This window comes from Lissotriton helveticus, chromosome 6 (genome assembly GCF_964261635.1).
Source record: "Lissotriton helveticus chromosome 6, aLisHel1.1, whole genome shotgun sequence".
NCBI lineage: Eukaryota > Metazoa > Chordata > Amphibia > Caudata > Salamandridae > Lissotriton > Lissotriton helveticus.
Genome location: NC_136067.1, coordinates 851,923,168 through 851,948,669, shown reverse-complemented (window position 1 = coordinate 851,948,669; position 25,502 = coordinate 851,923,168). Strand labels below are relative to the sequence as shown.

General features: G+C 51.4%; 1 protein-coding gene across 3 annotated transcripts in view; it reads left to right on the top strand.

The window, feature by feature from the left end:
• Positions 1-25,502, top strand: part of LOC144763144 (uncharacterized) — a 268,884-nt gene that overhangs the window by 210,948 nt on the left and 32,434 nt on the right. For all 3 annotated transcript variants that reach the window (XM_078648466.1, XM_078648465.1, XM_078648464.1), the window contains 2 exons: positions 4,870-4,945; positions 24,481-24,562. In XM_078648466.1, the coding sequence (XP_078504592.1) occupies positions 4,870-4,945; positions 24,481-24,562 (158 nt within the window). The remainder of the gene's footprint in view (positions 1-4,869; positions 4,946-24,480; positions 24,563-25,502) is intronic.

The window sequence follows — 25,502 nt, the reverse complement described above, 5'->3', positions numbered from 1 at the left end:
GCCTTCAATTTACCCCTAACCGCTGTCAATGGTCTCAGAGTAAGCCTAGATGGATTGGCCTTGTGGGCCTGCTCCAATGCGGTCAGCTCCGCTTCAAGGTCCTCCCGCTCCTTCCTCCGTAACCGATTAAGGTTGGCGTTGAGATGTAGGCACGTGCCCCGTATGGAGGCCTTACATGCATCCCAGGTATTAAAGAGGGAGGTATCTGAGACCGGATTGAGGGTGTGAAACTCTCTCAGAGCCTTACGCAGTTCCCTACAGGAGGCATCATCCCGTACGAGTGCCGGCGGGAAATACCAATTCCTCACGCCATCTCCCCCAGAAGGCCAGAGAAGCGTCAGAACCAATAAGCTGTGATCCGAGACAGAAAGGGGGAAAACACTGGCTGCTCGAATGTCCCCTCGAAGTGCCTGGCTCGTAAAAATATGGTCAAGTCTAGAGTAGGAGTGGTGGACATGTGAGAAAAACGTGTAGTCGCGGGATAGGGGATGCAGGGCCCTCCAGCTATCAATCAAGCCTAGGTCATTAATCAATTCCTGAGTCTCCAATGAAAACACTCCCGCTCCCGCCCTCTGCATCCGCGAGCTATCTATGGCCCCATCCCACACCATATTAAAGTCACCCATCAGCACTACCAACCCTTCAACAAAGTCCCCTGCTCTATCCAACAGGTCTCGGAGAAAGGCATTTTGCCCCTAATTGGGGACATACACCACCACAAAGGTACACTTCACCCCACCAAGCATCCCTTTAACCATAAGCCACCTCCCGTCCTTGTCACCGCTAATCCCCAGTGGCTGAAAATGTAATGAAGCTCGAAAGAGAAGTGCTACCCCCCTATGTTTGGTGGAGGCGGAAGCCCTATAAATCAGTGGGAAGTGCTTATGACGCAGCCGAAGCTCGTCCTTACGTGCTAGGTGGGTTTCTTGGAGCCCCACAACATCCAAATTGTGATCAGTAATGTATTTCCAAATCTTTTGGCGTTTCTGTGGGGAGTTAAGACCTTTGACGTTCCACGTCCCTATACTAAGCGGCATACTGGGATACCATCACCCACCACCAGCCAATCAACGCTAACATCATCTTACCCCACCTCCCTCCAAGAAGCTCATCCTCTCGGTCCACCTGACCCCCCACCACTGTTGCTCCATAGAACCGTGAAAGCTTGTTAGTGGGCAACAGGACGAAAATAGGAGTACACTCCACCCAACTGACCAAATCTCGGCTAAACATGTCACGTAGGAACCCTAAGAGGTCAGCCACATAAGTGGAAAAGCACAACATACAATCAGACCAGGCGCCACCACCCCCCACACCCCCCAACCCCTTCCCAACCAGACCCCCCCCAACAGTTCCCACGACCCACCTCCCACCCCAATCCCCAGAACAAAAACAAACATAGATACTTAACAGATTCAACGAAGCATCCCAGAACAGTGCAGCGCACCATGAAGTCACTGGGAGGGGGGTGAAAGACCTCAAGAGGGTCTCCCAGGGCCTCGGTCCGGGGCGTCTTCTCACAAAGTACTTGCATACCCACGGAACCAAAGAACGCGGGCCCCTCCGGCCCCATAAGGCCCGCAACCCTCAAGTCAGGCAGCTCCAGAGCTCTGCTGCGAAGACGTCAATGTTGCCGAGGCAACGGAGGCCACCGCGTCTCCTCTTTCCTGCAGGCTGGTTGCTCGATCCGGCCGCCCACGATCCGGTGCCGACCCCACTCTGTGCCAGGAGGAGGATCGGTGTTGCCGCCTCGGTGAAAGGCTGCCTACCCGCGAAGCCGGTGAATCATCCCCGATGCCCAGAAGTTCTTTTGCCACCTGCAACGAGCGTATCTGCGCCAGTTTATTCTGCCAACGGAAGACTATGCGGAATGGATGGCCCCAAGAGTAGGAGATGTTGTGGTCACGTAGGAACGCCGTGACTGGCCTGAACTCCCGCCGCTTCTGAAGGGTCGTCGCTGCTAAATCTTGATAGAGTTGCGGACGATGGTCACGGAACTGCAAAGAGGGAGCGTCACGTGCCTTCCTAAGGATTCTTTCCTTGAGCTGAAAATCATGGACACACACCAGGATGTCCGGTGGCGGACCCCCACCCCTACGTGGCAGACCAACTCTGTGGATCCGATCCATTCGAATCTCATGTACCTCCTCGTCGTCCAAAATCTGGCGGAAGAGGTCCTGGACGTAGCCGCGGAGGTCCCCTGCTTCTCCATCGCACGGTACCGCTCGTATGCGAATGTTGTTTCTCCTAGAGCGGTTCTCCAAGTCCTCCGCATGGGCCTGCAGGTCCAGGTTCTGTTCCGTGAGTCTCAGCACATCTTGTTGCAACTGGTGGACGTCATTTGCCATGCTGAGATCGTGGTCCTCGAGGGTGGCTACTCTTTCTCCCACAGCGTCCACGTCCCTCCACACCTCCCGAAGATCAGAAGTCAATTGCGCTCGGAGGTCTGAGATATCTTCTTTGATGGACTTGAAGAGGTCGGTCATAAATGCTTTAGTGGCCGGCGCCTCGTCATCAGAGCATTTAGGAGAAGAGCTTGGGCCAGGGGAAGCTGGTTGCTGAGTGCTCATTGATTGTCCATCCCTCCCGGTCTTCCCCTTGCGTAGAGCGTTAGACATCGTGACCCCCTCCAAGTGTCTGGCAGGGCACCGCGAACCGTACCCCTCCGCCACCAGCTAGATCCACACAAGAGCTCGGGAGGGTACCCACACCGGTGGCCCAGGGTTCCCGGTACAGTCTCAGGTCGTAGCACAGGCAGTGGCAGTCACTTCTAGTAGAGGGTGCCTCAGTCGCCCCCGCTCAGCCCCTACGGCCAGGGAGAACGCAGCGGCGCAAGTTCAGCACAGGGGAAGATAAGCGGCCAGGAGCTCCACCAGCCGCGATGTTGATAAGGGCCACAGCGAGCCCAGGCACAGTCCTCGACGGCTACCCGATCCAGCCCGCAATCCGACCTTTCTCGCTCCCCTGGCGCACCAGCGCCTCAGGTCCCGCGCCCAGGGGGGATGGGGCGGAGAACCAGCAATGGCGGGGCCTCTCAGGCGGCGATTGGTTAGGCCTGTCACAGCAATGCACGTATGTAGTCCTCACCCGGCCTCCAAACAGCCGAGTCCGCAGTCGCAGACCTCCACTGCCCAATCCAGCTCTCCCCCGCAGTGCCCTGGGGTCAGGAGCTGCCTGCCTTCACCTGCCCAGACGCCGTCTCTCGCTACTGCCGCCACGTGGTCCGATCCTCGCCCATGGCCGTTGTCCGCCGCATTCACTGCCACCAATCAGGCGCACTCTCACCTGTGTGGCCAGGGCACTCGCCCCCCGTGCAGTGTTATCGCTCAGTTCGGGGGTCCGTCTCGATGTATGGGTCCAGGGAGCAGCGCCGAGCGGTCCCCCTACTAGGCCTCAGACTCCTCGCTGATGGATTCCCAGCCCCCGGCTGTCCACTCCGAGCCACCACGTGCTCTCAATGCTCAATGCTCAATGCCGGTGTGCTGCCCCCGCTTTGGGGGGGGGGCCAAACCCTCACAAGAAGCCTCCGTCCCGCTGCCAATGTCGTCTCCCCCAAGCCGGCCACCTCGCCACGTGGCCCGCCCTGGCCTAGCAGAGTCCGCAGCAAGAATCGCGCTTCCCCGTGGTCTTCAACCCGGACACCTAGCCGGGAACCCGCCACCAGCGCTGTCCCTCGCCTCCTTGCCCGGGATCTCAACCCAGGTGTCCAGCCAGTCTCTTCCCTGTCCCCGCCGGGGGCCACTGCACTCACCGCCGCTCCAGGAAGCACTCCCTCCGCTCGTGCCTAAGGTTCTGCCACACGCCAGGGGGTCAAGCAGTCGCGTGAGGTCGGGGGCCTCACCTCCGTTATCCGCGCTAGGCCGCAGTCCCCGGCCTCGAGTAGCCTGCCGGCCACGTTACGGCGTCTGGGTCGCCCGACCGTTAGGCTCCTCCCTCTCCAGGGGCGACTATGTCCGGGCAGCGTCCGGGCTCCACCGGAGGTCCAGCGGCCTCCGCAACGTCAAATACGCCGCCCAGAGCGGCTCCGCTGTCCTTCGCTCCTCTGTCTTCCACAGGCCTGGAGCCGCCGCGGGCTCGCGTAGCGGCCCGACTGTCCGCTAATGCCTCCGTCTGCTGCAAGTGACACAATCCAGCTCCGCCGCCCCGGGAGGTTCCCTGCTGGCGGCCACCGTCTCTCGGGTCACTCTGGAGCAGCCCGCAGCCCAAGGGGGACCCCGGGGCCGATGCTAATCGAAGCTGTGTAGGGCCCGGCGGCGGAGGGGACTCACAGCACGTCCTACTCCGCCACCATCTTGGCCACGTCCCCTGTATTTACTTTTTGGCACTGGTGTTTATAAAATATCCAGTGCAAGCAAAGAGCAAGTTGCCTTGAAAGGTAGTCTTCACCATACTACATTTTATAGTTTCAACTTCAACTGATTTCACCCTGCCCATTCACTGGTGTTGTCGATGAATTATATGTATTAAAAATCTAATCAAAGATGGTGCTAGCAGGTAGGATCATTGCTATAGTAGTCTGTGTGAGAGAAAGTAAGCTCAACTGAATATTAAACGAAGCCCTATTGATTGGCTCTGTTTAAAGATTTATCATGGTTGGCAAGTTTTTTGTTGTTTTTACCTTGAATTCCCAGCCTTGTCCAAATGGCATAGGAATGAAAGATACACGTGCTGGAGAACCAAGCTGTACAGGCAGGTAAGTTATTATATGCAGAGTAAATAATGATATCTAACAAGAGATTGAAGAGGATGTGCACCTCATTTATAGGGTTTCATACGTCTACTGTTTTCGTTTAACTAAATGAATAGATTGTGTAGGACATTTACAAGAATTATTACAGACGAATCCATTTGTTTTTGTGTGTTCCCTAGAGCAAATGATCCAGGAAAGGATGAACTACCTGAATCCAAAAAACGACTGAATAAAGATTCTGATATGGATGCTTATGTAAGTAATCATGTCCATTTACTAGAGACTGAAACTTTTGAATATTGTCATAGTTGCATTTGTCCTTCAGCTGAATTTATTTGATTGCTTTAGGATTTTAAAGGTAAATTATTAAGGATTATATTCTATTTTTACTTAAAGCCATAAGCCAGCCAAAGTCTCGATGTAATTTTCCACTAAGAACAAAAGCGCATAGAGCTAAGGCTATAAACACATCTATAACTCGAAGCACAATCCATGCAAGCCTAATCATTAATTCATGGTATAACCTGAACACCACATCCCCTCTGAAGTGTTGAAAGCTGGAATTCAATAGCATGTATATTTGCTATGTATTAATGCATTCTTATAAAGCACACACAACCCAACGGTATCAGCGCACTGTACATAAAAAATGTTGATGCAATGTTGCTCAACATCACATAGAACAACAGCTATACAACACAACTAATACTATCAGAGTAACAAAGCAGGGTAGGTGAGGTGGGGACGGCGGAAGCAGTAAAGCTTTAGTGGACACAAAGGACAAGAGCAGGATCATTATAATGTCTGACAGGCGTTTAAACAAGGAGGGTAAGAATGTGTTGTTAAATAGAATGCATAGAATAGAAGGAAACTTGCAAAATGATTAATTGGCAGGAGGTAGAAGAGGAAGGTAGAAGGAGATCAAGTGAAACAAAAGGTTTACATATTGAAGGGGCTAGAACAAAAGTATGTGTAAGAGCCCCTTTCAAAGGGGCACGGGGCAAGCAAGAGTTACTGGGCCCAAATTAGTGGTTGAGGCCTTTTTCTTCTGATGTCCCTGGCCTACTGTGGATCCAGAGTAACTGGGCCACGTACTGCCCCTTCAATGCTTGACTGTCTGTAATAGCGTTGCTCGAACAATTCAAGGCTTAATGGTGGGAAGTAGAAGCAAGGTGTATGCAGACTTACAACTCTAGCACGTCACCATCCCCAATAAATGACTGTCTAACCATATAGTTGCTTTTATAAATACTATTTATATACGAACACAAAGTAAAATACAGTACCCAACAAATAATGCACACAGTCTTTGTAAGGTTAGCACTCTAGTGCTGTCCAGGTAAGTCGATGAATCCCAACCTCACATCTAAAAATGGTGGTTGTTCCACATTCATGTGAGGCAATCATTCGGGTTAGGCCCCACTAAAAAGTAAAAATCTTAGAAGTTCCACTATGGCTTCTTAAAAGTCATAGTCTCGGGCCAACGCGTCAAGATGCCGGTCGCACTTTGAAAGTGCTCTGGACCCCTCCGTCATCGGCGTTGAGATCTGCTGCCATCGGTGCCCCAAAAACCCCATTACCTCCTCAACGTGCTTGCTAGGGTCACGAGCTCCCTACCTGCTGTTTTTCTGGACCAAGCAGCCTGCGAGGGAGCCTATCGACCGAGGCACCATTCGCCATTCCACGAGGGATCAAAATGGCGGCACACCGCTCCCGGCCCTGAATCTCCAGCATCGGTGTTCTGCTGTGGGCTTGGTGACCCCCGAGGCTTCGGGCCTCTGTGTACGGTGCCCTGGACCAGCCGTAAGTCTTGCTGCCTGTGCGTGTGCCTGCCCCGTCCCCCCACCTGGTCATGCTCTGTCATCTGCGAGTCGGCCCAGGGGAGGTGAATGGCACTAAAAGTTACCCTCAGCTACCCCCGGCATCAGCCGCTAAATCGTGCGCGGGGGCTGCGCCTCTACTTAACTGTTGTTCCACACAGACACAGGCCTGGCCTGACCCGATTCCCTGAGTCCTGTGGCAGGAGGACCCGGCGTTCCCTGAGGGAGGCACCGTTGTCGCCTGCGCCTCGGCCTGTGGTGGGGGCCCTTCCCAGCGCTACCATCTGGACCTCCTGAGGCCTGCGTGAGCGGGACCCACCCGGCCGCCCCTACACCACCTGCCCTGTGTCCCGTGCCGCGTACCTGGGGATTCCTAGCGCAGCGGAGGTAACGGCCTACCCTGCCTCCTGGCCCTCTGCTCTGAGCCCACCGGTTGCTGTCTGGCTCGCCCTGGGCGCCCTCTGAGACAGCCGCTGATTCGAGTGGCGAGGGCTGTGCCACCAAGGATTGGGCCTGGGCCTGATCTGGTCCCCTGTTCCCTGCAGTTGGAAGATCCGGTGCTCCTTGATGGGGACATTGCTGCCGCCCAAGTCTCGATCTGTGGAGCGGGCCTTCCCTGCCCTGCCACCTGGACCTCCTGAGGCCTGGGGGGGGGGGGTTGAGATTCACCGAATCGTCCCTACGCTCACTGCCCTGTCTCCTGTGCCGCAGATCCTGGGGCTCCTGAGGTGACTGAGGTAGCGGCCTGTGCTGCCTCCTGGCCCCCTGCTTCGGGCCCACCAGTTGCAGCATGCGAGGTGACGTTGGGTGAGTGCCAGGCGCCAGTGGTGGGGGTCGGTAAAGGTTCCCTGGCCTGGCCCCCCCACCCCCGAGCTACGCCTGACCAAGCGCACCCCATTACGTCCCTGAGTGCTGCCCGGGGCGTGCGGTCCGGGCATGTACTATCTGGCCTCTACCTGTCTGGCACACTTACTCCTGAACTTGGAGCCGCCGCCGCCGCACCTGCGCCTGCAAAACCGGCTCCCCTACTTCAGACCCAGCAAGATTGCCTTTGGATGCTGGGAGCCCTCCACTTGAGGCTCCAACCCGAGACAGTGCCCAGGACTGGGGCCAGCCGCCTGCGATCAGCCATGCGCCTCGGGCGGTGTTGGGAATACCTGGAGGCCCACTGGTGTCATCCTACTTCGGCCGCATATATCGCCCGCGGGACGCCTCCCACTCATCTCTTTATCATTTACTTCCTTGGTGGCGTAGCTGTCCTGATTCCCTCCTCGTCCACCTATCCTGGTCTCTGCCTCTGGCCAGTGGTCCCCAAGACTGCCTCTCCCGCAACCCATGGAGGGGGGTGAGATCGTCCGCAGTCATTGTGTGGTGCGGGGTCCACGGACGGGGCCCCCTCTCCACCCTGGTGGTGCCTGCCAGAGGCGGACACGGTGGACCCATCACCGGATTTGCTACCTTTCCAGACGGCGAGAGGCATGGTCCACGTCCCTGGTGGGTCTGCGCCCTTTGAGACCCAAGGCTGCCTGCCCGTAGAATCATCACTTATCTCTGAGGGAGCATCCGAATCCCACACCAACAACCAAGATGGACAGGGACCGCCCACCGAAGACGCCTGCGCCACAGACCCAAACCAATATGGAACAGTTCACTACTGCCAACCAGAGTACACCCCGAGGGGCATCTGGCAGCTCGCCCCTGGCTGGTGGAGATCTTTCGACTATCCTGCAGGCGATTGGCACCTCCCATGCCTCGGTGGAGAGTAAAATCAGTGAGGTGAGGGTTGATGTGGCCCTTATCCGTTAGGAACTCCGCAATGCCACGGCAAGATTGTTAGAGGCAGAGTCACGCATCTCTACAGCTGAGGACGACCTGGGCCAGTTGAAGGTCCAGGTGGCCCGTCTGCAGGCTCAGACATCGGAGCTGCACCACCTTGCCGAGGACGCGGAGAACCGCTCGAGACGGAACAACCAGCACCTCATAGGTTTTCCCGAGGCAGTCGAGCAGGGACACGCGGGCGCCTTCATGGAGACCTGGATCAATTTGTGGATCCCCAAAGATGCTCTCTCACCATGGTTCACCATTGAACGTGCGCACCGCTCCCTGGCGGTCAAACTTCCCCTGGAACCCCAGCGCGTCCTATTATCATCAGGATCCTCATTTTCTGGGACAGAGACGCTATCCTGAAGGAGGCCCGAGCTCACGGTCCTCTAAAATACCAGAACAGTACTATAATGATTTTCCCAGACTACACGAGGGACGTTCAGGCTCAGCGTCGCACATATACTGAGGTCAAACAACAACTCCGAAACCTGGGCTTGCATTATGGGCTCCTCTTCCTGGCCCGCCTCAGTCATTTTCCAGGACAAGACACTTCTTTGATACACCGCAGGCAGGGTGGACATGGCTCACAGAGGAGCTCCCCTATGGCCCCATCCCACGTCCCCCCTCCCCCCTGCCCCCCAATGTCTGCCCCCTCCCGAGCCCTGTCTTCTACCCCAAACAACAAAGGAGGCACGACTGATCGCGTAAGAAGGGGGAACGATGAGGAGACTGCTCAGGATCGCCCGGGGCTGCTTCAAAGTCACGGACTGCCTCTGGGGTTCCTCTGATCTTGGATGAACACAGCCGAGCCAGCTCTCTGATTAACTTGCACCATGAACAAGATCCAACCTCGCTGCTGCACCAGGCCCTCTCCGATTCAGACCTATCTCGAAGTCCCGCGCTCCGTGAATCTGGGGAGGACACCGGATTCGGATTGTGGGCCTCATAGGACTAGAGCAATAAGCAACCATTGATACTGAACTATCCGACTTCATGGAGGGGTCCATCGCCACAACTTTCCCAGCTAACTGTTTTAGTGTAGCTTCTTGTTCTTGAATTGGACGAGAGAGGCTTCAAGTTTGGAAGTAACGGGTGGGGGGTGTTGGGATGGGGTTGGTGGTGTTGCTGCCCTTCATCTTCTGTTTGTTCTGACTCCTTTTGAGTCATTGTTTACAGCATTGTTTGCACTGATAGTCTTTGTTTTTTCAGATAGCCCAATGCACGTACATTCACACTTCCTCGACCTGGGTCATATTATCCAACGCCATCCCCATTCCTTTCTCGCAACCGAGACATGCCATCTCACCCGAGACCTGGGCCTCTTCCAGCTCTTTTCTCCCCTGGCCACCTGTTTCCTAGATGCCTGTCCTAGGTAGGTCCCTGCACATCTTGTCGTGGAACGTTAACGGGCTGCTGAACCGTATCAAATGCACTGCCATCCTCAAAAGCACCCAACGTCAATCTCCTGATATACTTCTTCTCCAAGAGACACACCTCCTGGGAACCCAATGCTCTTTCCTTGCCGGATATGGCTTTGATAGGGTCTGGTACTCGGGCTTCACACAGGGATCTCGGGGGGGGGGGGAGAAATATTGACTCGACATGGGCTCCCCTTTGCCCCTATGCAGGTGAGGACTGATACACAAGGCCGCTATCTGGCCCTCTCCGGTTGGATTGAGGGACAGGTCTTCAACCTCCTTTCCACATACATTCCTCCGGCCACGCTTCCCTCTACTCTCCACCACCTGACGGAGGTAATCTCCGCCCTGCCCCAAGGACACAGCATAATAGGGGGGGGACTTTAACACAGTTATGCTGCCGACCCTCGACGTCACAGGGGATTCCTCCTCATCACGCCCTGCCTGTTCGAAACGACTATTGGACTGGTCGTCTACCCTCAGTTTGTGTGACGCATGGAGGATCTGGCCCCCCTGCCTGAAGCAGTACACTCGCACCTCAGCGGCCCATCATACCCACTCCCGTATTGACCTACTCCTCATTCCCGTCACCGATTGCCAGCTAGTCTCTGATGTCGTTATTCTCCCACGGGGAATCTCAGACCACTCAGCTATCTCTCTTCACCTGGGACACACCTCTGGGAGTCCGCGCTTGGTATGGAGGTTCAATGCGTGTTTCTGCAAGACGCGGACCTCAAGGACGCGCTTGCAGTGGAGCTGAAACACTATTTCCTGACCAACACGGCCTGGGTCTCCTCCGCGGACACTTGTGGGAGGCCGGCAAGGCCATCCTGCGTGGCGTGGCTAGAGGCCTGGTCGATGCGAAATGGGCGGAACAAAGCGCACACTTGATCCAACTCGAGACACAAGCCGCGCTGCTGGAAGTGACCTCGGGAGATACAGAGGATGCCTACTCAGCTGGACAACTGGCGATGGTCCGTGACGAGATCCGCCAGATCTCCCTGGATTCGGCCAAGATACTCTGGTGCTCCTCCGTGGCACATGTCTGCAGATGGGGTGACAAAAATGGTAAGCTGCTTCATAATCTGGTCTCCTACCCCAAAGCGAATAGAAATATTCCTGAAATTCGGGACGCCACTGGTACCCACCACTGTACCTCAGTGGCTATCGGCCAAGCCTTCGCGGGCTATTGTTCGCAGCTCTATTCTGCCCGGACCCCCGGGGCCTCCCTAGCCGACCTGCTGGGGGGAGCCGGAGCCCATCTCCTTTGCTTGCCCCAGGCCGCCTCAGCAGACCTCTATCTTCCCCTTACTCCTGTGGAGATCCAGGGTGCTATCTCCCTACTCAACTCTGGGAAGACGCCGGGACCTGATCGCTTTCCGCAGGAATATTACGCGGCTTATCGCGACGTATTGGTCCATCACCTGGTCGACCTCTTTCAACATGTGGTAGAGTCGGGCTCTTTAACCCCTGAGACCGACGTGGCCACCATAGTGGTCATTCCGAAAACCCACATACCTTCCCTTTCCTGCACAGACTATCGCCCAATCTTTCTCATCAAAACTTAAATGAAAATCTTCTCTACTGCATTGGCTCAGCGTCTTCGTCCCTTGCTGCACGAGCTGATCCATCCGGACCAATGTGGTTTCATGCCTACTCGCAGCACTCGACATTGCATACAGCGCCTCCATCTTGCCCTAGCCCATCGCCACCTGCTCACCCTGTACTTGACCCTGCTCCTAAGAGACTTTGAGAAGGCCTTTGATACGGTGGATTGGGGCTGCTTCGAGGATGTATTGGCTATGATGGGCTTCGGTCCCCACTTCCGACGCCTCATCCGAGTCCTGTACTCGAGTCCCAAGGCAAGGGTCTTGACCAACGGCACCGTCTCAGAAGCATTCCCCATCCGCAGAGGCACTCATCAGGGATGCCCCCTCTCGCCGCTTTAATTCACGCTCGCAATGGAACCGCTGGCTCGCCTCATACATAGCGACCCTCGAATCCGAGGGTGGTTCTGGGATCCTTAACAGATTGACAAAATTGCCCTCTACACGGGCGATGTCCTGCTTTCCTTGGCTGACCCGGAGACCTCCGGCTTGCGCTGTCTGGAGGTGCTTCAGAAATTTGAGACAGCCTCGGGTCTGCGCCTAATCCTGGCAAAAGTCCATCTTGTTCCCCCTTCACCCCTCGAGGGCCTGCTTTGATTGGCAGTCCGCTATCCCCCTGCGGAAGCAATCATTCAAATATCTGGGAATTTGGATAACCCTACTTCCCGAATTAGAGTGGGCTCTTAACCTCACGCCCCTGGTCACGAAAGCCAAATCCAACCTTAAGCATTGGCAGTCCCTCCCGCATAACCCCCTGGGCATAGGGGCACTTTTTAAAATGATGATCCTCCCCCGGTTTTTATACGTCCTCCAAAATATCATTTTCCATCTCCCGGTTAGCTGGTTCCGTGAGTTTGATGGGGTGCTCACCAACTTTCTGTGGGGGTGTGGGAGACAACGTATGGCCTTGACCCGCTGTCAGATACCTCCCTTTCATGGGGGTATGGGGGTGACCAACCTTCACCTCTTTTACCTGTCAACCCAAATCATTATCGCCTACGACTGGTTTGCTGGAGGCTGATCCGACCCGGCCTACCGGACTGAGCTCAGAGCTATGGACTGCCCACAGATTTTTGCCTACCTGTACGGAACCCCCATTCCGCTGACCATCCCACCAATCACCAGAGCGGTCCTAACAGCCTGGCGCACTGATTTGCGTTACCCTCAATGGGATAAGAAACTCACACGACACACGCCCTTGTGGCATGGGACATGGCTGCGCGAAGTATCGGCTCTCCAAGGGTTCCAATGATGGGATCGAATCGGGATTACACTCCTCTGGGACATTTGGGTGGGAGGACACATTCGGGCCTTCTCTGACCGGCAACAACATTATACCCTTCTCCCTTCTCAATTTTATAAATATTTGCAACTTTGTCACACCCTTACTACACATGTACCACCTAGTACCTCACTCCCTGAATTTAATCCGTTGGAGGCTAAGGTCATGATGGGCGATCTGGGAAAGGGGGGAATGTCACGAATATATCGCTCCTTAGTGAATAACGGCCCTATCACCTTGGATGCGTTGCGGTCCCGCTGGGAGGGATGGGTGGGTCCCCTGGAAGAGGTGGACTGGTTAGACGCCCTGATGGCTCCCAAGACCCTGAGATGCTCTTCATAACTACGCCTCATCCAGCTGTACTACCTCCACAGTGCATATCTCACCCCTGCACGCCTACACAGGGCAGGTCTATGCCCCTCACCGGATTGCACACGTTGCGGCCAGACCCCGGGCGATTTTTTCAATATGGTCTGGCTCTGCCCTGATCTCACCTCCTTCTGAGGGGGTATAGAAACTGAACTCTCAAACACTGTGGGGTGGCAGGTCCCACATGATCCCATTCGTCTCCTTCTATTGGGTGTTTGACGGCTTGGACGGTTCTCGAGCCGACAAGTGTTTCTTGGGCACAGCATTGGCATTGGCCAAACGAGACATAGCGGCGGCCTGGTCGCAGGCAAAGCCTCCCACTGTACACAAGTGGCGCCGGGTGGTGGACTGGTGCGCGGCCCAGGAAGAGGCTCTTTTTGAGGCCCGGGGCTGCCCTGAGAAGTTTGGAAAGGTATGGGGCAAATGGCTGAACATGTTGGGTTGAACTTCAAGCAGATTTCCCACTTGCTTTGTTGTTTTATTTTCCATCCAAGAGGGCATTACAAGGGCCTTGTATTTCAAATGGGCCCCCTTTTTATTTGTTGATGATGGATGCTGATGTATCGTGCACCTTTTCGCTGTCTTCTTATGTTTCTGCTCTTATAAATGCTAATAAAATTGATTATCAAAAAAAAGTCAAAGTGTCCCAGCACCATAGTGCTTTAATTCAGAGCAAGATCCCCCAGAGGCTCTGTGGTCAGGCAATCAGTCTTACCCACTCTCAATGCAGCTGTGGTCTTGCAGGCCCGGCACGCGTCAGCTGCCCGGCGGTGAGCAGACGTGTGGATGCTGCAGGTGACGCAGCAGGCATTTATGATGCGCCTTGTAGGAAGCTGGCTCTGTATATGATATTATCACTAGGTGGTAATACCGTGCACAGAGTCCAGGGGTTCCCCAAAAGTCTACAGGGCTCAATGCAAAATCCAGAGTGCTCTATTACTGGTAGTGTAGGCGAGCAGCCTTAGGCCTAACACAGAGGAGTGTAAGACATTTATTGCACACACATGATCAATAAAAGACGCACGGCACAAGAAGGAGGTCCAGACCAATTTTATAAAATTATACTTTGTACTTTATTATCAGACCCAGGTCTTCGTAATAAGGTAAGTACATTTTTAATTAAAAATACTTTTCACTTTATAAAATCAACACTTTTTTACACTGTTCAGTGTTATCTTATGGGAAAGCGATACTTCGGTGAAACAGGTGAGTATTGAACTTACAATTTCAGTCTACGGGGCCAGAAGTCAGCAAGGGCCAGGGATCAAGTAGGTACCAAAACTGCACCACCAGCAGCACGTGGACAGCTGGGTGCAGAGGTCAAAATCGGAATTCGACCCAATGCTTTCCAATGGAGACAGAGAATACCTGGGGCCACACTGCTTGCCGGTAAGCAAACGGTTGTGGGGCCCAGGCATTGGGGGTTAGCACAAGCACAGGGAGGGCCACAAAGCAGCACCAAACATACACCACCAGTGGCACAGGGGCGGCCAGGGGCAGGGTGCAAATTTGTTTTTGGGCGCCAAACGCTTTCCAATTAGGATTTTTCGGATGGCAAAGAGGCTGCAGGCATGGCACCAGAGGTTGCAGGACGAAGACCAATGACAGAAGAAGTAAGTTGGGATGTAATGGGTCGTAGGGGCACTGTCGGTTCAGCTCACCAAGGCCCAGGGGCTTCGTGTGCAGGGGTGCCTTAGGACGTCCAAATCTTCTTACAAGAGCCAGTCGCGGTCAGAAGGAGCCTCTGGTTTCACACTGCAGGCTCCGTTGTGGAAGGCATAAGAGGTCAGCCAATGCTGGACACGAGGTCAGGACTGCCGTGGAGACTTCACTGCACAGGTGAGCTACTCAGACTTGGGCCGTGGGCATCGGGTGCAGCGTGGGCTGGAGACCTGGATCCGGAGTCTTTGTAGGCAGTTTTGTCTGGACAGGTCCGGTGTACTCGGGAGATTGGAGTCTTTATTGAAGGCAGCAGTCCTCCCAGGGATTTTGAGGGAGTGCTGCAGACAGGTCGCAGGTTCCATCTAAGCTGGAGACAGACCGGTAGGGATTGGGCCAAGGCAGTTGTAAGCTTCTGCTGCAGGGAGTCTTCTTTTCTAAGTAGGTCTTTGCAGATCTGCTTTCTAGGTCTCGGGGAGCAACCTAAAGGCGTTTTAGGGGAGTAGTAGGTAGGGCCAATGGACACCTTACCTGGGGTGACTACATCCTCTATTATGCAACTCTCCTGTGGGAGAGGGCATAGACCTATCCCTAACTCGAGGGGTCTCCTCATCTTCAAGATGGCGGGAACTTACATTTGTGCTTCACTTCGCCTCCCCCACCATAGGGGTGGAGCTGGCAGGTGGGCATACCTCCTATTCTATTGAGTTTACCTGCCCAAAGTGGGACTGTAAACCAGGGGATGCCATTTGCTGCTAGCAGCAGAGACTGCAGGCATTTGAAGCTTCCCTCTCGAGCACTGGCCTGTCCTAGGGGAGGAGATTTGACACCTCTGCCCAGGATGTGCATTGTTTCTGGTCCAAGAGAGCAGAGGCTCTCCAGTAAGGGGTCCAGAAACATGTCTGTGTGTGGCAGGCTGCCTAAAGCCAGTCAGTGCCCACACCAGGGTTAGTAGGCTTTCAGGGGGCACTTCTGAGGTACCCTCTGAGTACATGTTTTAATAAATCTCACACTGGCATCAGTGTGGATTTATTACAAGGAGCTGTTGGGTACCAAACTCTCCTGGGCTCAGTGAAGCTCATGGTGCTGTGGAACCCGAGGTGTCAAGTTCCCAGCCCATGTACCCTCAATGGCTTCCCTGCCACCTACAATATTAGTGAAAAGACCCTACTACTGTAGGGGAATATCTGCTCATGCAGATATGCCCATCCCTAGGGTACAGTGCACCCTGCCCCAGGGCTGTTAAAGCCTGCTAGAGGGGTGATTTGCCTATATCTTAGGCAGTGCTAGCTGGCATTGCACACAGGCAATGTGCCATGTCGACTAGGTAATTTTGTCACCTCACAGGGGCATGCCAGCTGCAGGGGTAGTGGCATGGTCCTAGTGAGGGGGTCCCAGGTGACACTCTTCAGCCTCCAGGCCCTAGGTACCCAGGTTACCACTTACTAGGGACTTACAGGGGGACAGAAGTACCAATTGTGGACAGGTTTCTAGGGAAAGAACACTGGCACTGGGAACCTGGACAGCAGGGGCCCAATACTCTGCAATCAAAGTTGCATCAAAAGCTAGGCAAAAAGTGGGGGGTACTGCAACAGAACCGCATTTTCTCACATGCCTTCAATGGTGCTGTAAGCCTTCCTAAGTCCAGTGTCCATCATAGGTGGTGTCCATCATAGGTGCTCCTGGGTTCAGGTGATTGAATCTAGGCTCTCCTCCCATGGGTCACAAGCAGATGCTGCTCCAAAACGACATCCCTTTTCTTTAACTCAGCCCCCTCCTTGCTTACGGTGATGGCCCGCTTCTTCTTCTTGTCACAGCGTTACACCAGGGCGACGACTCTTATCTTCACTGTAACCCCCAAGTGGCCTACGGGGCTCAAAGAGCAGCACTCAGGCAGCCCTATTGGTGCATCAGTCCTCAATCTTCACTGCGGCCCCGCTTGACATAACAGCAACACTTGGGCAGATGGCCCGATCACTGCAACGGTCTTCAATTTTCACCGCAGCCCCCATATGTCATCACGATTCGCAGCATTCGGGCAGAAGGCCCAATCAGTGCTAGGGTCCTCAACAGGGAACCAAAATCTCACACTCTGCTTCAGAGATTCACTCATTAGAATCACCACTGGACCTCACTTCCTCCAGGTGCTTTCCTTCTCCTCCTAGGGTCCTCTGTTATCAGCAAAAGATGCTGGTGCTGCCACTTCCAAAGGAGTTTATTCTTCTGGGTGATGTCCCCTCACCCAGTAGGGAGACTAGTAGAGTTTAGTCCCCAGTCCTGGTCATAATAGGCAGAAGTTATGGTATGCTCGTCCAAGCTGATGTACAGCTCCAGTTTGACAATTTTGGGAGACTCAAGCTCTTCTTTATATAAACCATTTCCAGACATAGATGTGATTTAGTGTCTTAGTCTTTGAAGTTCGTGGTGTAGACGTTGCTCCCCTTGGAATGACCACTCCTGTGTCCTCTCCTTTGTCCAGGAAGCAGTCTGTCAATGTAAACCCAACATTCCTATCCACACGCCATGGCAGTGACTAGAGGATCATACCTGGATATCAACCTCAATGGTATCAAAGGGTTACCAAGGCGTCAGCCCTATTATTTATAATTCCTTTATCAGCCCTATCTCCTTCCTGAGATGTATCCAGGCCCCAATGACCATTAACCTTTTCAGAATCAAAGAACCCTTTTGAAGTTCACAACAGAGTCTTGCTCTCCCTTCTGTGTGTGGGTCCCACCCAGCTCTCAGGAATGCAGGGAATCCACAAATCTGTCTGAGATGGCTTCTCCACTTCTCCACCTCCCTCGCCAAGGCCCTGGGGTTCCAATATGCAACCCACAGGCCTCTGTTTAGTGTAGCATACACAGGCACATATACATTACAAAACGCACACACAATTACACATGCATTGCACAGTGCAAATTACTAACATGATGTAGACCAAGGACGAGCAGAACTTTACATAAGTGGGCCGGAAAGCCTCACTCCAGTGACGCAGGTGGATAAAGGCCTATACACTTACTGATCACTTTCACACAAAACACAGCATGCTACGTCCACTGAACTCATGCTACTTAACTCTGGGCACGGGCAGTAGCCCTTTAACACTATCAGGGTAACACTTTGTGCGCCGCTTCTGGGTTAACTAGACCACAGTCCATGACACAGGTCTAAGTAAATGGCTCACACACATGAGCAGTACTTGCCAGTGACGGAAAATCAGTACCAAGGATCCAGATATTGCTGCTGCGTGTGCACTTTGAGCCGGGGTGCACGTCCCCTGCTGTGCCGGGGAATTTTCTGCACCAACAGTATGTCATTTTCAAACTGATTTATAAAGATGTTCGTCTAACAGGAATGTTTCTTTTCACAAAAAGTGATTAAGGACTTTCATTTTGATTGGTAGCAAGTTAAAATTGTAGTTCCAGTACCAGAGAAGGCTTGTGTTGACCCTTTTTTTAAAAATTTATTTTCTGCACTCCATAGTTTGAGTCTATAGATTTATTCATTTTCTGCTGCCACCAGATCATTTGATATTTGACTGTAGGTATCCAGGTTTGTTCAGAAATAATGACTTGTAACTAGAACATGCAGTGTTAAATATTTTTTACTATTAACTATAACTTGAAGTAGGAGCCTGTGAAAGTCTTTGAGTACTGAGGACATGTGATTGATTGATACTCCTGGACCGCGGTGAAACTGCAGCCCTCCCCCTCCTGGACCTGTCAGCTGCCTTAGATACCATCTCACTGCAACTTGATCAACAGACGTCATCACAATCCAGGGAGACGCCCTCAAATGAATTGCCTCATACCTCACCAGCGAACCCAGAGAATCCGTCTCCGACCATTCACCTTGAAACCCAAGAAGATCGTCTGCGGTGTTCCCCCAAGGACTGTCCCTCGGCCCCACCCTCTACAACACGTACAGGACCCCCCTGGTCAACACAGTCAGATCACACTGACTCAATATCATCTCCCATGCCGGTGACACCCAGCTCATCCTCTCGTTGTCAGAAGACACCTCCACTGCCAGAGCCAGCTTCCCCAGATGCATTGTGAGCATCGCCGATTGGATGAAGCACTACTGTCTCAAGCTCAACACAGACAAGTTGTTATTTCTGGAAACAACAACTCGCCATGGAACGACGCATGGTGACCTACTGATCTCGCCCCTCCCCCAGCCCTGACAGACGACGTCCGCAACCTCTGCATCATCCTGGATAGCAAGCAATCTTTAAAGAAACAGGTTAACACAGTCTCATCCTCCTGCTTTCACACCCTACGCATGTTCCGCAAGATCTTCAGGTGGATCCCTATCAACACCAGACGGACCGTCACACATGCCCTAGTAACCAGCAGGCTGGACTACAGGGACACACTCTACGTAGGGATCACCACCTGCCACCTGACCAACCTGTAGACAATACAAAACTCTGGGGCAATACTCCTCCTCGAACTCCCCAGACGGATCCACTTCACACCCCTCTTCAAGAAGCAGCACTGGCTCCCTATCCAGAAGAGATGCCAGTTCAAGATGTTTACCTACGCCTATAAAGCCCTGCGCAACGAGGTACTAGCATACATCAACAAACACATAACTTTCCAACGACCAACCGACCAGACACCTACGATCTTCCAGCCTCTCCCTTGCTAACAGCGGAGGACGTTTCTTCTCTCATCTATCGGTAAAAGCTTGAAAAGTCGTACCCCTGCACCTCAGATCATCTTCTTCACTCCAGCAATTCAGGAAAGCCCTCAAGACCTGGCTATTCGAATGAGCAGATGACCATCAATCAATAAGCTACTCTAGCACCTTGAGACCCTCACCAGGGCCTTGATTTGGATGGTGCAACAGGTGCAGTGGCACACGGACCAACAGCTCTAGACAACCTATTATTGCTATGTGTTACCACTAAGCAAGCAGTCAAAAGCACAGTCACCTTGCAGGCACTAGGGCCATGTTTTGGATGGTGCAGCAGCTGCAGTGGCACAGGGGCCAAAAGTTTTAGGGATCCATCTGAGCACCGATTAGTGCTACATGTTACCATTAAGCAAGTCGTCCAGAGTGCCGTTGCCTTGTAGGCACTAGGGCTATGATTTGGATGGTACAGCATGTGCAGTGGCACAGGAGCTAAAAGCTCTAGGCAACCCACTGAGCACCGATTATTGCGATATTTTGCACTAAGCAAGCAGTCATTATTGGTTCTTTTGTAACCATTGCACCCAAAGTAACACATAGCCTAAAGCATCACTGTAATAAAAGCTGTAACCTATTGGACTTTTCTGTCTACCTACATTCAATGCATTTATATGGCACATTTTCACACTTTTTGTATGGTCCTAAAATGCTTCAGAATCTGGACACACTAATACCTTGGCTCAAGCATTCTCCATTCTATAACTTTAGCACTTCAGCCGTTGTAAACACTAAATAAATACTTATAACTAACCATAGGACATTCCATACCAAGCATTGACAAAGCCAATAGGTCTCACCTATGCGCGATCTATTGGCTTTTGTCAATGTTTTTTAGACATATTATACAGTTGCGCTAGCTTCAGTGCAGCGTAACAGAAAAGTTAAAAAATAATAATGCTACAGCACCGACAACACTGGATGTGTCATGTAGCTCTTTTACATTACTTTCAGCCATTTGCTTCATTACAAAAAAAATTTGCAAAGCCAATAAATCTCACTTAGGCAAGACCTATTGGCTTCAACAATGCTTGTAGTTTTATCCGTACATGTGGCCCCTTTCCAAATTACTCCACGCAGGACCTTGATTTTACATGTACATTGATAACACCCAGTTCCTATTTGGCCAGTCACATAGTGCACATACAGGAATAAATCAGTCATGATCCGAAGGCTCTGGCCATTACACAATGGTGAATGTCTGCCATTTTTATGGAGCTCAATCTAACCAAAACAGAACTCTTGTTAACAAGATAGACAGCACTGGATGGAGCAATGGGCCTGACCTCTTAATGTGGGTCCATTGCTTCATCCTGCTACAGCAGTTTGTAACCTTAGTATTTAAATTGATTTAGATCCAGTATGGACTCCCATGTTGCCAGGAGTTAAAATTATACTCCCCTTCTTTGAAACACATTTGAACATTCCTGTGGTCAATGCCCAATTCAGATGCAAAAAGAACAATTGATGGGCAGAATGCAGAACAATGTCATATATTCACCCCAGTGCAGAGATCTGGGCCTAAATCGTTTTCTGCTCACCATGCCATTCCAGTTTGAACCCAGCCATATGCAAAACAGGACCCAGTGCCCATTGGGAACAGTCCAGCCTGAACTGCCAGGCCAGGTCCTCCCTGGACTGGAAACAAGCATCCTAGGACCGGTTTCAGGATTTCACCCCTCATCAGCCAGGTAGCTTGACTCTAGTGGCACGGAGAGCACGGGACCCACGTCTGGGCATACCTGTCCCACTCGGGTGACAAATGCAAAAAGACCAGTTTATGGACAGAATGCAGAACAATGTCATACATTCACCCCAGTAGAGAGATCTGGGCCTAAATCCATCGTTTTTTTGCTCGCCATGCCATTCCAGTTTGAACCCAGCCATATGCAAATCAGTCTTGACCCTGTGCCTAATGGAAACAGTCCAGCCCGAACTGCCAGGCCAGGTCCTCCCTGAACTGGAAACAAGCATCCTAGGACCGGTTTTGTGATTTCACCCCTCATCAGCCAGGATAGCTTGACTCAAGTGGCATGGAGAGCACAGGGCACAAGTCTGAGCATACCCGTCCCACTTCGTGTGACAAATGCAAAAAGAACAATTGATGGACAGAAAGCAGAACAATGTCATACATTCACCCCAGTACAGAGATCTGGGCCTAAATCCATCCAGATTAAACAGTGCAGATTGTATTTCTCTTGTCTCCAGTAAAGACTTTCTGTCATTTTGTACTAGTGCAGAATGCAGCAAACCTGGTGGTCATCGGGCTCAAAAGTGAGCCCCTTTTCCCAGTTATCAAATCTTTTCACTACCTTCCATCTATATTGGGGTCTGTTTCACAACCATAACAGTTGTGCAAACAGCTTTACATCAAAAGACCACTGAATTTGTGCTTTCTAATTTGGAATGAGACACCCAAAATCGATTGTTACACTGAAACTAATCTAAATTATAGAAACTTATTGAACACCTAGCTTCATAATCAATATCTTCTTTTAGCCTATTTTCCCTTGGTTTTAGGGGGTTGTGATTTACCCAGCTCCAAGAAGCTCAACAAACGAGCACTCTATATTGCATGTATAAAACCTAATTAGAAACAAGCACTGGCATTGCCAATAGGTCTCGCAGTAGGAAAGTTGGAGCTGTTGGTTTTGTAAATGACAAAGCCCTTTAATTTTTAAAAAAGAAAACAAAAATAAAAGGCATTGTTATTTGCAATTGTAATAGCTCCAACTTTCCTACTGCGAGACCTATTGGCAACGCCAGTGCTTGTTACTCTTGGTTTCCCTGATATTTCAGCTAGCATTGTCTGGAGCCAGCACAAATTAATGCGTTCTCATACCTTGCAAAACTATTATACTCGGTTTCTTTAAAAGTTGAAACTGTCACAATTTGCCAACATGGGCCACTTTTTCCGCTCTCTGATTAACTAATGAGGGCAACTTTTGCTCTAGGCCTATTTTCTGACACAGCCCATCAGTAGCGACTTGGAGGTCGAGAGGTGCACACTTTGCAAGTATCATTTCCATTGTTTAATAGTCATACTGGATTCGCGCATCGCAGCGCATTCTCGTCACTTCTCCGCTCTTTTTCTGCAGGCCCCTGCCAGTGACTCACTGTGAAGTGTTGTGACCTGCTAGTGTTGAGTGTATGGCAGCCGGGTGTTATGGCCCAACAACCCCTCTCTAATCACCCTCCCCGGCGTGTCAGCTGCTTCCCTGGCAGTGCACCATGCCGCGCCTGGTTACAGCAGCGTTAACTCCTTTTAGCAGTGCCCTTTCAGATCGCTAAGACTTTGGCAATGTCACATATGCCAACTGCTCAGACAATTCCAGCAATTTCAGTTTTGCGCAGGGCCCAGGGTCAACTTTTCCCTGCAGTGCGAGGCTCTGGCGAACAGTGCCATGCTAGTATCAAATAACTAGGACACAGAGAGAGTGTCTTCTAGCAGTTCCATCCTCTCGTTGACGACAGTGCCATCTGAATATATTGAGTCACTGCATTAGGAGCTACTATATTTTATTATAATCGTCAGTCTTTAACCTGGACTGAGAGAGGTAGAAGCAGCAAAGAGAGACAGAAGAAAGAGACAACTGGAAAAAAGTAAAACATTGAGAAAACAGGAATGAAAAGCAATAAGCAAGAGAACGAACAAATGATAGATGGGACAACGGGAAGGAAAGAGAGGACGCACGAAGGGAAGCTGAGAGAAAGGATAAACGGGCAGAGGAGGCAAAAGAGAGGACAATGGGTATGAAGAAAAACAAGCGTTAAGAGCGGCCGGCCGGGAAACTGAAAGTACGGCCGGCCTGCGGCCGGCCATGATTCAATTGAGGGAAGGGAGAAAGGAGGCGGATGGCGCCGCTGCGTCATAGTTTCCCGGAAGCCCGTGGGCCTTCTGTTCCTCTAGGCCTGACACAGCGTGGTAAGTCTCAGATTTGGCTCATGGTGGCTGGGACCAGTGTCGGAGGCAGGGGGGGGGGGTGGGGGGGAGTGCTGGGGTATGAGAGTGAGAATAAACAACTAGGACCTGGCAGGGGTGTTTGCTCTCTTCCTGTATTCTGAACGTGGTGTCTCTTGGCGCGGGCGCGAGAACAAACCGGAGGAAAGGCTCACGGGTTCACTGTGAGAAGAGAATGACGATGGGTGAGAGAATAAATAGAACGTGTGGGGTAAATTAAGGAGAAAGGACTGAGGGGCTGATGTAAAAGAGGGGCCAAGGAACACAGGAGCTGGAGGCAAAGACACAAAGGACAGTGAGACAATGAATAAGGGGACGATGAAGGAGGAGTAGAGAAAAGATGAGAAAGAGAAAAGAAAACGCGAGGAAGTGATAGAACGAACAAATGATAGATGGGACAACGGGAAGCAAAGAGAGGACGTGAGACGATGGGTGAGAGAATAAATAGAACGTGTGGGAAACTGAAAGTACGGCCGGCCTGCCGCCGGCCATGATTCAATTAGGGGAGGAGAAGCCGCAGAACGCATGCTGGGCGAAGCCCTTTGATGTGCTGTGCGGCCGTGAATGCGCGTGCTTGTTTTGTCACGTGATTCACGTGAACTCTAAGAAAACCGCAGCGCAAGAAGCCCTTGGTTTGACGAGGATTTCGAGCACTTGAATTCTCGCTCCCTCAATGCGCTTGCGCGCATTGTAGGTCACGAGACCTAAAAAAGATGTTTTGTCTATCTGTGCCTTAACAATAATCTGTAGTCACTGTTGAAAGTCCTATGACATAATTGACTTCATTTTGCAGTTTCAAAATGGTACTTTTAAAGGCCCTCTTTTCTAAAATATTTAGTTCCCCCTGCCCCTACCCCCAAAAATCACTGCCTTTGGTGTCTTTCAGCAACAATTGTGAACGATTTTCTGAATATTATATTTCGGCTATTCACATGTAACATGTCGAACGCCACACACATTGGAGAAAATACTAATTTGGCACCACTTGAACTGTTGCATAGTTGTAAAATTGTTTTACTTTCTTTGGTTTCCACTACGTCTGCTACAAGAGTCATTGACTGTTATTCCAACTCGAGTGTTATTTGTTCTGTCAGTAACATAAATAATTATTTTAGTAAAAGAAAGGTCTTTGATGTGCTTTTGTGATCCTAGGAGGGTGATGATGCATTGGACATCAGTGAATTTGATGAAATTGAAGATCAAGATGATAGCAGGACCTCTTCCAGCGGTTTTGGTAAGAGTGTAATTTTACTTGGATATTAATTAAATTTTATTGACCTTGTACAGGATAACAGAAAAAGAAGAAACAGATAAGGTGATTTACCAACGGTCCACGTTCATGTTTTACAGACTTAAAGTAATCTATTCAATTGGTACCTCTTGAGAGAGCCTTAGGGACCTTCACCAAATAATAACAATTTAGTAATAAAAAGAATAAGAGAACAAGTGTCTAGGTGAGTATCCATCAGTCCGTTGCATATGCCGGCCATCAAGTGGGACATGACTATAATAATTGAAAGGTGAAAAACAGCAATGTTGGCATCGACCAAAGAGTTGGTCTGTACTCCGACTCATTATGACCTTGACTGTAGCCACATGATCCAGTTTCTTTCATGCTCATAAAGTTCACTTTTGCATGTACTAACAGATGTGGCAGCTCGTATGTTGGGGAAAATTACATTTAGAAATTAAAGACAAACTGATCTAGTCAGGGCTGTGTTGTTTCTCAACCGTTGTGGCAGGTGACTACAAAAGAATATGGGAGAGAATGTTTATATGCCTTAGCCGGAGATCACCATAGTGAAAGCTACGTCCCCACTGGGCGAGGGCTCTCCACTGACTGAGGGTTAATGGGAATACTCTGTGGTCCACTATTGAGAAATATGACAGTTACTTAGTGGTTTCTATAATTTGCCTTTTGCACAGTGAATTAAACAATCCGTACATACACACAAACATCCAGTTAAAATAACTAACCAAAATGTAAAATTTAAAAACATAACCAGTAATCATAAAATCATTGGAAAAACCCGCTTTAGGGCACCAGTCGATGCCAGTCCTTGCGTGGGTTTCTCTGACATTGAAATTAAAGTGCCTGCCCACAATTCATTTTCTCTGCTGATGTCGCTTGTCTCTGCTGATGTCCCTCAGCCTGCATTTACTGTATGTCCAAC